General features: G+C 36.4%; 3 protein-coding genes and 1 pseudogene across 3 annotated transcripts; 2 read left to right on the forward strand and 2 right to left on the reverse strand.

The window, feature by feature from the left end:
- Positions 1-1,282: 1,282 nt before the first annotated feature.
- Positions 1,283-1,780, reverse strand: LOC120191894. The gene has a single exon (XM_039194767.1). The coding sequence runs from the start codon at positions 1,778-1,780 to the stop codon at positions 1,283-1,285; it is 498 nt and encodes a 165-aa protein (XP_039050698.1).
- A 2,904-nt stretch (positions 1,781-4,684) lies between these two features.
- Positions 4,685-6,396, forward strand: LOC120192052 (F-box protein AFR-like). The gene is given in 3 exon segments (XM_039194898.1): positions 4,685-4,851; positions 5,173-5,532; positions 5,535-6,396. Coding segments are annotated over 2 exon segments (1,107 nt in total). The 5' UTR covers positions 4,685-4,851; positions 5,173-5,216; the 3' UTR covers positions 6,326-6,396.
- Positions 6,397-8,470: 2,074 nt separating this feature from the next.
- LOC120191991 lies at positions 8,471-13,205 on the forward strand (annotated as a pseudogene).
- A 381-nt stretch (positions 13,206-13,586) lies between these two features.
- Positions 13,587-15,128, reverse strand: LOC120191993 (putative peptidyl-tRNA hydrolase PTRHD1). Its single transcript, XM_039194839.1, has 2 exons — positions 14,769-15,128; positions 13,587-13,936 (listed from the first exon to the last, which is right to left on the reverse strand). Exons 1-2 carry the CDS (start codon positions 15,111-15,113, stop codon positions 13,754-13,756), a joined length of 528 nt encoding a protein of 175 aa, XP_039050770.1. The 5' UTR covers positions 15,114-15,128; the 3' UTR covers positions 13,587-13,753.
- Between the last annotated feature and the right edge of the window lie 277 nt (positions 15,129-15,405).

Here is a 15,405-nt window from a genome sequence, read left to right on the forward strand (position 1 = left end):
AACAACCTTCATTCTTGATGATTAATCCTAATACCACTTTCCATAAAAAGGTTAAAGAACAAAAACCATTTGTCAAATTTCTAAAGCTGGTTAACTGTCAACCCAACACAAAAACAAGAAACAAGAGAGCAGATGTTCATACATAAATCCAACTTCAATATGGCTCGGCCTTTTCCACACAAAAACCCAACTCGGTACTTCAAATAGTAGTAGGAATGTGTTTTCTGTAAACTCAGCCACGAGTTTCCTTGTTATAAAAGACAAATCCGTGTTAATATCCATATGTGATTTAAGAAAAAAAATTAGGATTGTTTCCCAAGGAAGAAGATAAGAAAGAAGAGGATTCAGATGCTGTTGGTTTTGATTTTATCATAATAATCACTTAGTGGATCATACACCCAAAGCATTTATTACAACCACAAAGGAGAGAAATAGAAGATGTGCGTTGTCTCTTCCATCTCTCATCATGGGACCATCCAAAAGTACCCAACTCCTCAGACCACTTGAGGAGAAGGGATCTCCAACCTACTGCAACGTACAATGATGCCCAGCCAGTAGGCTATTTGAAGAAGAGTCAAACCAATGTGATCATTATAGCTGCCCGTTTGAGGAGGCAAGCTATTTGGTTAAGGCTTAAACCAAGTAGGGAGTTCATCTGCTTCACCGCTTTCTTGGCGGACAATAACAGACCACTTCTCTCTGCCCATTTAGTTTATTATTTTTAATGAAATATTAACCAACAACTTGGACATTGTTGGTAGTTGTGATTATAATAGTGTTAAATTAGCTGATTGACCAAATATTGCTTGCTTGGTTTTGACTCTTACTTTGCCACCGAAAAATGTGGGGAATTTAAATTATGGTTTGCCAGAGGAGCAGAAAATCATCAAATCAAAATAAAAGGACCTACAAAGCTTGCTGATTGTGTAAAATCCAGTTTCTCGCACCCGGAGGTCGTGGTGATGCATCCTTTTCTACAAGGTGGGGCTGGTTGGGAATGGACTCGTTTTCTCACCTCCTGCAGCAGTACATTGACAGAGGTGCCGCTAACTTTGCTCCCATTGCCACCAATGCCATCTTACTTCTGTGTATATATGTTGTTAATCCTGTTTACCTTAACTGTGAAGTTGACGACATGCGCATGTCTATAATAAATAACACTAATTCCAAACGTAGCACATATGTAAAGCATAGCTACAAAACTATTCGTCCAAAACAAAAATAGCTTACAGAAAGGCAAAAAATGTGGACAGCACCCTACATGGCAAGCAGTTTTAAACTCTTAAGAATTTGCAACCCACTGTTTTTGAACATCGCCATCTGAACTATCATCCCCAGCATTGGCAGTTTCATTGTGACTGTCTTGGCTGGTTCTTCCATCATCGATTTCTTCCTGTTTCCCAGACCATCCAAACATATGTCTTCTAGCATCCCTTCGAGCTAACTTCAGGTCTTTGAATCCTTGCTCAAACTTTGCTTCATCCTCGGGTGAAAAGAAAACTACCTCCATTTGCCCAAGTTCTTCGTACATCTTTTCGATTTTAGCTTTCCAGAATAGGCCCGTCTCTGCATCCATCTTGTAGTAGGGAGTTTTCAGCAGGTACTCATCAATTCCACCTGCTTTGTCAATGCAAGGGAGGGCATGAGTGGTTACTTTGAGTCGAATGTAGCGATCTAAGATATAACTAAATAGACTCTTCTCCTGTACATTAGGCTCCCAACTCGACCTGTCACAACCATTATAAGATGTTAAGATTTCCCAATGAATACAAGACCACATAACTATTAACATATCAAGAAAAAACTTATTTACTATACTGCAATTGAGAAATTATCAAACCAGGAGCGAGAAAAAAGTTTGAGAAGAAAACTAAAGTTTAAACTTAGGTAGGCTGAATTAAAGCCCTATTCCAACTACCAAGGATTTTTTTTCGTACAAATCATTCTCAATTCTCCTTGATCATGACCAATATTGTTTTAGAAAAAAACTTAGAATCCAAAATCTTTTAGAACCTTCATATCATTAGGAAGAAGCAAAGTTCATCTCGACGTGACGAGTTCCAATAACAATGTAAAAAATGTCGTATATCCCAAAATATAAACCGAGATGCCCTAATGGGCTAAATAAAAAACCCGTTATCCTTATTGGGCTAAAAAAGCCAAGAAAATATATAGAAACAACAAGAATTATCAGCATGATCCGATTCAAAATTTACCATTTACGACCTAATTTAGTTTCTAAAAGCAGACCCTAAACCAATTTCAACCTAAAATATCTTTTCTAATATGAATCTATTTGTTAATGAATTATATGATGTATTGCAATTTCAAAACAGAAGTCTAGCCTACAAATTTAGTAATGTGACAGTAAACTATCAAACCAGATTAGAGAAGTTCCACTGAAAAAACTAAATGATCGCGTGTCTTCATCTCCTTCAAACAAGATTTACATTATTGTCGGAATTCAAGTACCTTAATAAAAGCCATTAGATAATCATTAAAACACAGATTAGATTATTGTCAGCAGCATTTTGAAAGTCAAAAGACGAAACGGAAATCTCCAAATATGCACCCAACCCTACTTTGCAAGCTTTGATCTGCAAATTGTCAACTTGTTTTTGGCACTCTTCCACCTAATGATACAACCAAATCGTCGTATTCTTAAACACTTTGGAAGGTAAGGATGCTGATGCCTCTTGCTTAAATTCTATCTTAACAGCAAAATCGTGATTTAGATTTTGAGGGATCAATTTGATTGAAGTTAAGATGTGATCTGTGTTTTAACTCTACCTTGTATTTGATGAAACAGATGCATAAAAAAACAATATTTATCACATAATGCTGAGTTATCCATAAATGGTAGGTATCATAGTTATGTAGTAGGTATGGAAGATGATTAGTCAACGATATGTGTGACAAACGATGGCTATATGAAAAGGCAAAACGTGGTGACTTGTTGGATTCAATTTGATTTCTTCTCTTTTGCTTTATTATCTTCTCCATTTCATACTCGTGGAGGCAGAAAATAGTGCAAAAGGTTAATATATGCTTTCAGTTTCATCTCCTACTTTGTTTAATTTTATTCATATTCTTTTTTAGAAATCACTAATTTTATTCAAATTAAAAAATATCCTAAATTACAATAAAAAATTAAAATTATAATCGTAAATTAAGCACATAATCAGGACAATTTCCTATAAGCATTGAAACAAAACTAGCAACTTAAGATCACATAAAATACCATACAAGGAAAGATTAAAATCTAACCAAGAAACTCAAACAAAAATATATACAAACAGATCTGAACGTATTGGCAAATAAACCACAAAAGGGGATCAAGCCAGTGAAAGACCACCGACAATCCGCAAATCAGACTCGAGCGACATGAAAAGCTATCCACGACCGAGTAACGGGTATTCAAATCCAATCTGATGATCCAAAACAGAAAAAATCAACAATATAACATATAAGCGTCATCTTGATCAGTCCTGACGATGTTTAATCAACCTTTAGAAAAAGATAAAAGAAAACAACGACCATACGACCGAAAAACATGCCAAAAGACAAAAGAAAATGTACTATAAAGACATAGGAAAACATGTCATACATGTAAATTTATTGAGAAAAAAAATAAGAGAACAATAAAAAATACCGACAGTCGTCAACCCACATTAAAATTAATATCACATCAATAAAAAAAAATAAACGACTTACAAATAAAAATAATAGAAGAGAAAAACTTTTACAATAATAGATGTTGTAAAATTAATTAATTTTATTATACTTGAACTTTACTTTTGATGTTATATTAAAATTAATAATCCTCGGAATTTAAAAATCAAAAGGTTATTGTTCAGTTGTCATTTTCAACGCACCAAAATTAATACACATCACCAACAGGATGCTACATCATCTGCGCATGCTTTCCATTTTAAATAAAAAAAATAGCATCGTTAATCAAACCAAACACCTTAAGTTGATTACTGGTTTTTCATATGTATTGATTTGATGAGAATGAGATCTCATCACTCCTCTGCCTTCCCCTTAATTATTACTCCCCCCTAATAAACATTCCTCAACAAACTAGTCAATACAGATTTGTGATTGATTTTTACACAATATTTAACCTTATATGTTTTTTTAAAATGTTATAAAAAAATCAAACTAATAAAGAAATTAATTACTTAAAAATTCATAATTAGAATTATTAACACCGAAAGTAAGCCGGAAGGATCTCGTGCCCCCACCAAATGGCCCTACATTCTTTATCAATTATTGAAGTACACGTCACTGTTTGACCAACCGCATCAACTTATCTTCCTTTCTTCACACTAATCAATTCCCTGACCCAGATCCACCATTTTTATTTGCTCAATTAGCCCTTAAACCTAATTTTTTTCCCTCAAAATGGTATTTTTTACCATTTTATATAAACTTAACTACCCTTCTCAAAGTGATACCTTTAGCTATCTTCGCTTATTGTTGAAAGGGTTTCACATAAAAAATTTAGAATGCTTTTCTTTTCAAGTTCATGTATTAAAATAACTTAAAAAATAGATAAGGAAATTTAGTTACCACTTTGAAAAATATTATGGAGTCAAGGAACTAGTTGATGAATTAACCCTCTTTATTTTTAGATCTGCGCCACCCTCCATTATTATTATATCACCCAGAGGAGCCAGCACAGCACGCTTAAAGCTAAAGACTCTCCAACTTGATAAATAATTAAAAGAGAAAATACAGAAGAAAGAGGGAAATCAGATCACAGGCCAATCGAATTTCATCAAAGCTCCGGTCACCGGCATCACGTGTTCGTCTTCTACCGCGAGTTACGTGGCTGATCCTGGTGTGGTTTTTCAATTTTCTAATTTCTTTTTTCTTTCTTTAATCGAACCAAGTCCTTTGATTTTCGGATTTACCGGATTTTGTTGCGTCATTCAATTTATAGTTCCCCTAATTTTCTGGTTTCCAGAAGCGAAACACGCAAGCACAAAGCTCCCTATTTTTTAATTTTCCTCCAGAAAGAGAAATTAAAACACTAAAATAATAAAAAAAAACACTTGAGAAAGCCAACATTTCCTTGCTAGCTCGCTCTGTAAAGTTAGCTTCACATTCTCAGCACTTTCCCCCTACTACTGCTTCCTTTATAGTCCTAACTCTATATATGCAAAGAAACCATGCTTTGACGCAATTCCAAGAGCTCGAAACATTCATTAATGGCAGTTTCCAAGTATTCATCGAACAAGTGTGATCAAGAAAGTCTCAAGAAATCGGAGCCGTTAATTCCAGGTCTACCCGACGAGGTTGCTGAGCTTTGTCTTCTTCATCTTCCTTACCCATACCAATCGTTGGTTCGTTCAGTGTCTTGTTCATGGAACAGAGCCATAACAGACCCTGCCTTCCTTCTCTGCAAGAGATCCTTGTCACTTTCGCTGCATTATCTGTTCGTTTTGGCTTTCCATAAATCAACGGCCAGGATACAATGGCAAGCGTTTGACCCGCGGTCAGGGCGTTGGTTTAAATTACCTTCCATGTCTTTCTCAAGTCTGTTTGCCCACCAGGGTTTGCTTGTACTTCGATTCCAAGTCAAGGCCAGCTCTACGTTTTGGGTGGTATGCGGTCCGACACGGAAACTTGCATGCAGACAACGATCGTCTACACTGCATCCACAAATCAGTGGTCCACAGTGTCTCCAATGACCACCCCGCGGTCTTTCTTCGCTGCGGGGAATGTTAATGGTAAGATCATAGCTGTCGGTGGAAGTGGGGCACCTCATAATGACTCCATCACCTCCGTGGAATGCTATGATCCACAGAAGGACACGTGGAAACCCATGGCAAAAATGCGGACGGTATTGGCCAGGTACGATTCCGCTGTGGTGGGTAACAAGATGTACGTGACGGAAGGGTGGACGTGGCCTTTCCTGTTTTCGCCCAGAGGAAGGGTGTACGACCCAGACAACGACATGTGGCGGGAAATGCCGGACGGTATGAAGGAAGGTTGGACCGGCGTCAGCGTAGTACTAGGTGACACGCTGTTTGTCATTTCGGAACACGGTGACTGTCCGATGAAGGTTTACGTCCCTGATCATGATGCTTGGCAGTACGTGGCTGGTGATAAATTTCCACGTGAGGCAATGCAAAGGCCTTTTGCTGTCAGCGGAGTGGAAGGAAAAATCTACGTTGTCTCCAGTGGACTAAACGTGGCAATCGGGAGGGTTTATAGGGGACTCAACGGCGAGTTTTTAGCAGAGTGGCAAGTTACGGCTGCTCCCAAAGCTTTCCACGATTTTTCTCCTTCTACTTGCCAAGTACTTTATGCCTAAAATAATATATTTCATATTTATTTGTAAAGTATTTATACTATCAACATTATGATTTGTGATTGTAATTGTAAGACCAAGTGAATTTCGTATCAAAATTAGTTGTAGCGTAATTGTTTTGCAGGGTAATTTCCAATTTCTATATTAGCCAGTGACAGTGTTAGTGTGACACCATCACTTAGTTTAGTGCTACAGGCAAGTTAGGAAATGTAGTTTAAAGGAACATGTCAGATATATACTAAGGTTTCGAAATTAAACCCAAGGGCATACTACTTTCAAGGTACTCCACTACTATTTACCTCCATGAATGCAAAGTAATATTTATTCAAAAATTCTCAACCATTTGTTAATGAACGCTTATATCTCTGACATACGTGATGCTTGAATCCAAAATTCTAAAGATAATAATAAATCTCTTAACCACAAAAATCGCTTAGTTCGTGCACCACGAACAAGTTAAACATTCTCTTCGTCTATTTATTAATTTCAACATTATCCCCCCATCAAAAATATTCATGGCAAAAATTTTAGTACTTTCAAGGTACGCCTTCAGTTCAATTTTCAACCCCATTTTTACTCCTAGAAAGTTTAATTTATGTTTCAAATCCTTATACTGTTTTAGACTCTGTCTAAAAGAAATAAAAAAAATTCAGGGTGAATCTTCTAAATATAATATAAAAGATTCAGCATATAGGAATGATAAACAATTCAATTTCGAGTATAATCAAAATATATATGATTATTGGATATTAAGAGTTTGACTAAAAAAATATTGTGAGGACAATATTGTTCATCTCCCAGACAAGTGATGGATAGAGTATTTATTGCTTAAAACAAATAATTGAAGAATGCAATTATGCAAGAATCTTATTGAGATGGTAATATAATCAATTAATTAGTAAACGAGACGAATCTAATGGGAAGGAAATGAATGCCATACAACTAAGTTGAATAATGTGATATAAATGTGACATTACATACCAAAGCACATGACAAATTGAAGAGAGATGTTGTCTAAAATACTTGAGGAAAAAGCCTTTGGTTAACACGTTACAGCATGTGAACAAATGCTCGATAATATGCAAAACGCGTAATTGTGTCTAAATCACAAAATCGTCACTGCTAATATTTTTCCAATCGCCGCCGAGGCTAAAATAATCTTATTAATAAAATGTTTTAGGACATTTTAATAGAATCTTAATGAATAATATATTATATTTGTCTTAAAATATAGTTTTTATACATTCTTTTAATGCATGAAGCTATGAACTTAATATTTAGGTGTTGTTAATCATCATTGATAATATTTAATTTTAACCTAAATTGATATTTAATTTTAAATAAAGAAAATTAAACCAATGGTCATACTAATAGAAACTAACAATAATATATACAAATAGCTATACCAATTAGACACGTATATAACATTTGAATACTAAAAAAATTATATTATTCAAAGTAGGAAATATACTAAAGATTAAAATAATAGATTACATTTAATAAAAAAATAATACATTAAAAAAGTATTAGTAGATAAAAATAAAATGCTATATATATTTTAAAAATCTAAACTTAAATCTAAATAATTTTTTTGTCTTAATGGTAGGGGTGAGCAACAAAATCGAGAAAACCGAAAAACCGACACGAACCGAGTAAAACGATTCGGTTCGGTTCGGTTTGACTTTAAACGGTTCGGTTTTCGGTTCGGTTTAAAAGCTTCATTTTTTTGATTCGGTTTGGTTCGGGTTTTCCATATGGAACCCATTTGTTCCATATTGAATCGAATAAGCAATTTTTGTAAAAAAAAATATAGTTTCAAGTGATTTCTTCATTGAAAAACCGAAAAATCGAACAGAACCGAAAAATCCGAACCGTTAAAAAACCTGAACCGAACCAAAAAAACCGGTTTCGATTTTTTAACTATTCGATTTCGGTTTAAATATTAAAAAACCGTTTATTTCAATTCGGTTCAATTTTTAATAAAAAATCGAACTGAATCGAACCGAATACACCTTACTTAATGGTCAGGGTTAGTAGTTATTAACGCCCAAGAAAATGTGAAAATTACATACCTTGTTAACTCACCGTCGAAACTAGAAATACATCTTCAAATCTGTATCCTATCGTATTATTCATTGCCAACAATAACAAAGGCAAAAAAAAAAATGATGAGCTTACTTTGAAAATTTAATTCCCTCATCCTCCTCATTTCCATCCAGTAAAAGACTGCTTCACTTTCTCTGATCGTTGAAGGTTCATCCCTCCCTCCCTCTCTCTCTCTCTCTCCAACTATCGAGATCTATAAATTTACTGTCTACTTCGGTTTCGCGGCATTATTTGTTTGCTTAACAAGCTTGAATGGTTCGGTTTAGGTTTCTGATTTCGTGTCATGTGATTTGAAAATTTGATGGAATCCTTCATAGTAATAACTATTAGCTAGAATAGAATTGTGCTCTTTGGATATAGATCTGATTTCACCTTTTAAACTTTCTATGTTTGGTTAAGCTTTCGCAGTGCCGGTATATTTTGTTTGTTAAATTCGTTATGCTTTTATTTTAACTGGCGAATTCAGTATTAATATTGGTAGGCACATCAACGGTGATCTTATATTAATAATTTCCTCAAATATTCCTCCCTTTTCAGTATTTGCTGGCAGGATAATTTTTCATGCAATATTCAGCCGGAGTTTTCTTGAAATTATGCGTTAGTTGGTGACTATTATTGTTTAGAAGAGTTGAGGAGCATGATCTTGTCTGCAGATCTTGTAGTTGTGATATGTTGTTATACTCATATATGCACAATTGGAGGTACCTGTGAGAGGGCCTTGTTTAGAAAGATGGTCGTAGAGCTGATTTGTCTTCTAAATTTTCACCAAACTTGTGATATTTGAATTAGTTGGCAATCTTTGTACTAAAGTGTTCCTATTGTGAGACTTCTTGAATGATTTGTCTAAAACTATTATTATCATGTTATCAATGCATAATTTTCGCATATATGGTTTTATTCTAGTCCCAACTTTGAGAATCATTATGAGCATTATTCGTATGTGTGTATATATATATTTATTTATTTGATGATTTGAATTTTGTTCAGAAAACTAGCAAGAAATGGAGAAGTCTTGTACTCTTCTTATTCACTTTGACAAAGGTTCGCCTGCAATTGCTAATGAGATTAAGGAAGCGCTAGAAGGCAATGATGTTCCTTTAAAGATTGATGCCATGAAGAAAGCAATTATGCTTTTGTTGAATGTGAAACCCTCCCCCAGCTTTTTATTACAATTGTCAGATATGTTTTGCCTTCAGAGGATCACACTGTCCAAAAACTTTTGCTTCTGTACTTGGAGATAATTGAAAAAACCGATGCTAAAGGGAGGGTATTGCCCGAAATGATATTGATATGCCAAAATTTGAGGAACAATCTTCAACATCCTAATGAATATATACGCGGTGTGACCTTGAGATTTCTTTGCCACTTGAATGAGACAGAGATTATTGAGCCACTAATTCCTTCAGTTTTGCAAAATCTGGAGCATCGGCATCCAGTTATTCGCCGGAATGCTATATTGGCTGTCATGTCAATATACAAGCTTCCACAAGGTGAGCAACTCCTGGTTGATGCACCTGAAATGATTGAGAAGGTCCTTTCAACTGAGCAGGATCCATCTGCCAAGCGAAATGCATTTCTTATGTTATTTACTTGTGCACATGATCGAGCCATTAATTACCTCTTGACCCATGTTGATAGGGTTTCTGAATGGGGTGAATTGCTTCAGATGGTTGTGTTAGAGCTGATACGTAAGGTTTGCAGAACAAACCGTGGGGAGAAAGGGAAGTATATTAAGATTATTATATCTTTACTAAATGCCCCATCAACTGCAGTTATTTATGAGTGTGCTGGCACCCTTGTTTCTCTGTCATCTGCTCCTACTGCTATTAAAGCTGCTGCGAACACTTACTGTCAGCTTCTTCTTTCTCAAAGTGACAACAATGTGAAGCTTATTGTGCTAGATCGGCTGAATGAGCTCAAGACTTCTCACAGAGATATTATGGTTGATTTGATCATGGATGTGCTTAGGGCACTTTCAAGTCCCAATCTCGACATCCAGAGGAAGACACTTGATATTGTTCTTGAGTTAATAACTCCCCAAAACATCAATGAGGTTGTTCTTACGTTGAAGAAAGAAGTGATGAAAACTCAAAGTGGAGAGCTTGAGAAGAATGGAGAATACAGACAAATGCTCATTCAAGCCATTCATTCATGTGCAATCAAGTTCCCAGAAGTTGCAAGCACAGTTGTGCATCTGTTGATGGATTTCTTGGGAGACAGTAATGTTGCTTCAGCTATTGATGTTGTAGTGTTTGTTCGAGAAATAATTGAAACCAACCCTAAACTTAGGGCGTCCATCATAACGCGGTTGTTGGACACAGTCTATCAGATTCGAGCTGCACGGGTTTGCTCCTGTGCCCTTTGGATCATTGGAGAGTATTGCCTTTCTCTGTCTGAGGTTGAGAGTGCCGTTGCAACCATCAAGCAGTGTCTTGGAGAGCTGCCTTTTTACTCTGTTTCTGAGGAAGCAGAAGGTACTGATGCTTCAAAGAAAACTCCTCAATCAAATTCCATAACCGTCTCCTCTAGGAGGCCAGCTGTTCTTGCTGATGGTACTTATGCAACCCAGAGTGCCGCCTCTGAAACTGCTTTCTCCCCTCCTACTACTGTTCAGGGATCATTGGCTTCTGGGAATATCAGATCTCTTCTCCTCACTGGTGATTTTTTTCTCGCTGCTGTTGTTGCTTGCACACTGACTAAACTTGTTCTGAGGCTGGAAGAAGTGCAGCCTTCAAAAGTTGAAGTTAATAAAGCAACAACACAGGCATTGCTGATCTTTGTCTCTATGCTGCAATTAGGACAGTCTCATGCCCTTCCACACCCAATTGACAATGATTCTTATGATAGGATTGTTCTGTGCATAAGATTATTGTGTAATACTGGTGCCGAGATCAGAAAAATATGGTTGCAGTCTTGCCGTCAGAGTTTTGTTAAAATGCTTACCGAGAAACAGTTGCAAGAAACTGAGGAATTAAAGGCAAAGGCTCAGGTTTCTCATGCACAACCAGATGACCTTATCGACTTTTACCATTTAAAGAGTCGGAAGGTAAGAAAACTTTTTGTTGTTGTCATTATCTCATATGCATAATTTAACATCTTTGGTTTTTCCAATGTCTCTTCTATATGCCTTTTTTATCTGTTTGAGGATGCATTTAATTTGTTTTGATAGAATTTTCTGCTTTATCTCCTTGGGTGCTTTTGCAACTCATTGAAATTGGCTCGTATTTTTTTTATTCTTTGTTGGATTTTTGTCATGAATTTATGTAATTGTATCTCAGATTTCCATTGCTAACCTTCCAGGGTATGAGTCAACTGGAACTGGAGGATGAGGTTCAAGATGATTTAAAACGTTCAACTGGAGAGTTTGTCAAGGATGCAGACGATGCAAATAAGCTCAACCGCATTCTTCAACTGACTGGATTTAGTGATCCAGTGTATGCCGAAGCATATGTCACTGTCCATCACTATGATATTGTTCTTGATATCACAGTTATCAACCGGACCAAGGAAACCCTTCAGAATTTGTGCTTGGAGTTGGCTACTATGGGTGATCTGAAACTTGTGGAGCGTCCACAAAACTATACCCTAGCTCCTGAATCTAGCAAGCAAATAAAGGCTAATATCAAGGTGTCTTCAACAGAGACAGGTGTTATATTTGGCAACATCACTTATGAGACTTCAAATGTGCTTGAAAGAACTGTTGTTGTACTAAATGACATTCATATTGATATCATGGACTATATTTCTCCTGCTGTTTGTACTGATACTGCATTCAGAACTATGTGGGCAGAATTTGAGTGGGAAAATAAGGTATTTCTCAAACTATTTCCTATTTTACTATTACCACCTTGCTTTTACAGCCTCCTTGTTTCTTTTAGTTAGCTAGCCCAATATTGATACCTCAGTCTTAATTTTATACCTTTGTTCTTATCCGGATTGGTGTTTCGATTGTATTTTTGACTAATTCTTTTGTTTGTGATTCAGGTAGCTGTTAACACTGTAATTCAAAATGAGAAGGAATTCCTTGACCATATTATCAAGTCAACTAACATGAAGTGCTTAACTGCACCGTAAGTTTGCCTTGTCTAGAAATATATGTACATTTAAAAAATAAACTGAGCAGTTTTTGGTTTCTGCAAACCCTACTGAAGGTAGCACATTATTAGTGATACAACCTGCAACGTGATTTATATAGTGTGGTTACTTTATTGTTGTGGAAAGGTATTTGAACCTAATAATGCTCAGTATGTAGAATGATAACCTTATTGTTGTGGTCGCTTTATGCGGCTTTAATGTGGTGCTAAAATTCTCGAGTAGGATCCTTATAGACTGACCATCTTGAATCTGAATTTCGTTTCAGATCTGCACTAGATGGGGAGTGTGGATTCCTGGCTGCGAACTTGTATGCAAAGAGCGTATTTGGGGAAGATGCGTTGGTGAATGTGAGTGTTGAGAAGCAAACAGATGGGAAGCTGAGTGGGTACATTAGGATAAGGAGCAAGACCCAGGGGATTGCTCTTAGTCTCGGGGATAAGATCACTCTTAAGCAAAAGGGAGGCAGTTGATGCAATAACATTTCAACATCATTTGTTCCATCCATACCGGTAGTCGTTCTTGTTTAGGACTTTGTCAATTACTACTGCTTCAATCTCTAAGTGAACTTTGAAATGCACAATTTATTCAACTTTTCTTTTGTCATGTTTAAAAATACAGGATGTAATGTAAGCTCCTCGTATTTGAAAAATGTCTGCCTTCAATCCGCATTATTGTTGTGACATTGTTTACGTCTTTCATATTTAAAAAGGACCATTGAACAATAGCTAAGGTAGTGCTTGTTGGCAATGTTAAAACATAATTTTGCGCTGATTCTTTGGAGAGTATTCAACTCAAGATTCATTCGAGTTCCATTGCTCCATAATAAAAATAATAATGCTTGTCCCCTTTGGTTGACTCCTTGCTCTGCTGCATTTTAGGCCTGGTTCCCGCAATCAAAGAAGATCTAGTTCAACTAACATGCTTATTACTGTTGATTGAAGCTTGATACCATTTCAGTTCCATAATATTATGCACCACGTATTGAATAATTATTTAATGTGTCACTGTGCTGTGGGCGTCTTTGCACTATAAACTGGAAAATCATGTTTTTACTGTATAGTTCTCGGCAAATAGCTCTCAAGTTGCTTCAAAACTGGAAACAATATAAAAAGTTCCAACCCGTACAAGGAGTATATGTCAAAAGAACCAGTCTAAACAACAAAAACAGGTTTGAACATGATGAACCACATGGATGAAATTATTATGATTTATAGAACCACTGACAAACAATCACTTACAAAGTTTCAACTTTTTGAAAAAAGATGATACCACGGTCTTGGGGTAGGGTTTCGTTGCGAGGCATGTTGGAATATTTTCAGGCTGTTCAATCCACAGTTTATGATCAATACCACCAGCAGACAGCTTTTCCGCCAAGTTCAATATTTGGGTTTCTCCTTTCACCTCAAGTGTTACCTACATGTCCCCCCCCCAACCCCAAAAAAAAAGTTTATTTTATTTCAGCCAGTTAGATCACCTAGCAAGTGAAAAGTACTAACTAACCAAGAGTCGTTTAAGATGCAAGATAAACGGACAGTTTTAAGGAACATTAACAAGTCTAGATAGAGAAGTAAAAGATTTACAATCAACACTTGATGGCATTCGTCAATGAGATAATACGGTCATGTTTGATTATTACACCTATAGTGAAATTGATTATCTCAAAAACATAATAGTGCTTAAGGTATTCCGAGGGGAAAAAGGATTAACTGAAAACTAAAATGCCAATGTTCACTGTCCTCCATAGCAAACCTTTCTGCAGGTGATGAAAAAAACTAAAGCTAATCTTTGCTAGTAGAACAAAAATATAACCTTCGTTTAATATGAAACTATGTATGATTATTATTTACCACCGCTTAAAACAACAGTGTGGGAGTTGGATAGGTATCCCAAATCTTTGTGTTGCATCAAACACCCTTATTGGATAGTTTTATGGGATAAATGGCTCTTTCTTTCTTCTACTATGAGACTTACAAGGTCCACCAATTCACTAAATTTTGAGGGGCGCAAGGAAGGTGTAGAACAACCCAGTATGAGACAAAACTGAGTCCCAATAACAAACATAGTTTTTCCCAACCATACATTACGTTGAAGCTTCATTCTCAAGGTCTAGTCTTTTTAGCTGATTTTCACATAGTGATAATTGTAGCCTCATATCCACCAATTTATTCGATAAATTTGTTGAAATTAAAGAAACCCAAGCAAATAGTCAGTCAAAGGGAAACAAAGGAGGAGGATGAATACTTACCTTGTGCATAGAGTCTATGTTTTGAGGGCTGCAGTACTGGAGGGTGTGAGCGTCGTCTTTATGAGACCAAATGGCAGTGACGGAGGCATGGCATCCCTGTGTTACCACGCTCCCCAATGGCCACGTGTCTATCAAGTCTCTCCGAAGCACCACGTACTGCACCAACACATCGTCGTTGCTCGGCGTGTTGGTTTCGGCGGAAACAGTGTCGGAGCTCATTGGGCTGGAAAGGTTCCGAGTGGTGATGGAGAATGGAAGAGAGGGATGAACCCTAGTACCTGGGAAGGGAGAGGGGCGGAAGCTGCGAAGCGAAGTGGTGAAGCCACAGAGAGACAACGCGGCCATTGATAGCTAAACGCTGCGTTGCTTTGTTTGTTGATTTCGTATCACAAGTCCTGGGCCGCACTTGGGGACCAAACACAAACAAGAATAAGCCTACATCCACTTGTCCAAAATAAACAACAAAATGCGAACATTAGAAGAAAAAAACCCTAAAACAAATGCAATTGTATTATTTGGATTTTAAAAAAAATATGATTAAATTAAAAATGATCAAACAACTAATCCATACATTGCAAGTGTATACAAACTAGTAGTAATAAGATTAATGGGCGAATCCACAATTAAGATTTATTGG

Source organism: Hibiscus syriacus, unplaced genomic scaffold (genome assembly GCF_006381635.1).
Source record: "Hibiscus syriacus cultivar Baekdansim isolate YM2019G1 unplaced genomic scaffold, ASM638163v2 tig00116971_pilon, whole genome shotgun sequence".
In the NCBI taxonomy this organism is placed as follows: domain Eukaryota; kingdom Viridiplantae; phylum Streptophyta; class Magnoliopsida; order Malvales; family Malvaceae; genus Hibiscus; species Hibiscus syriacus.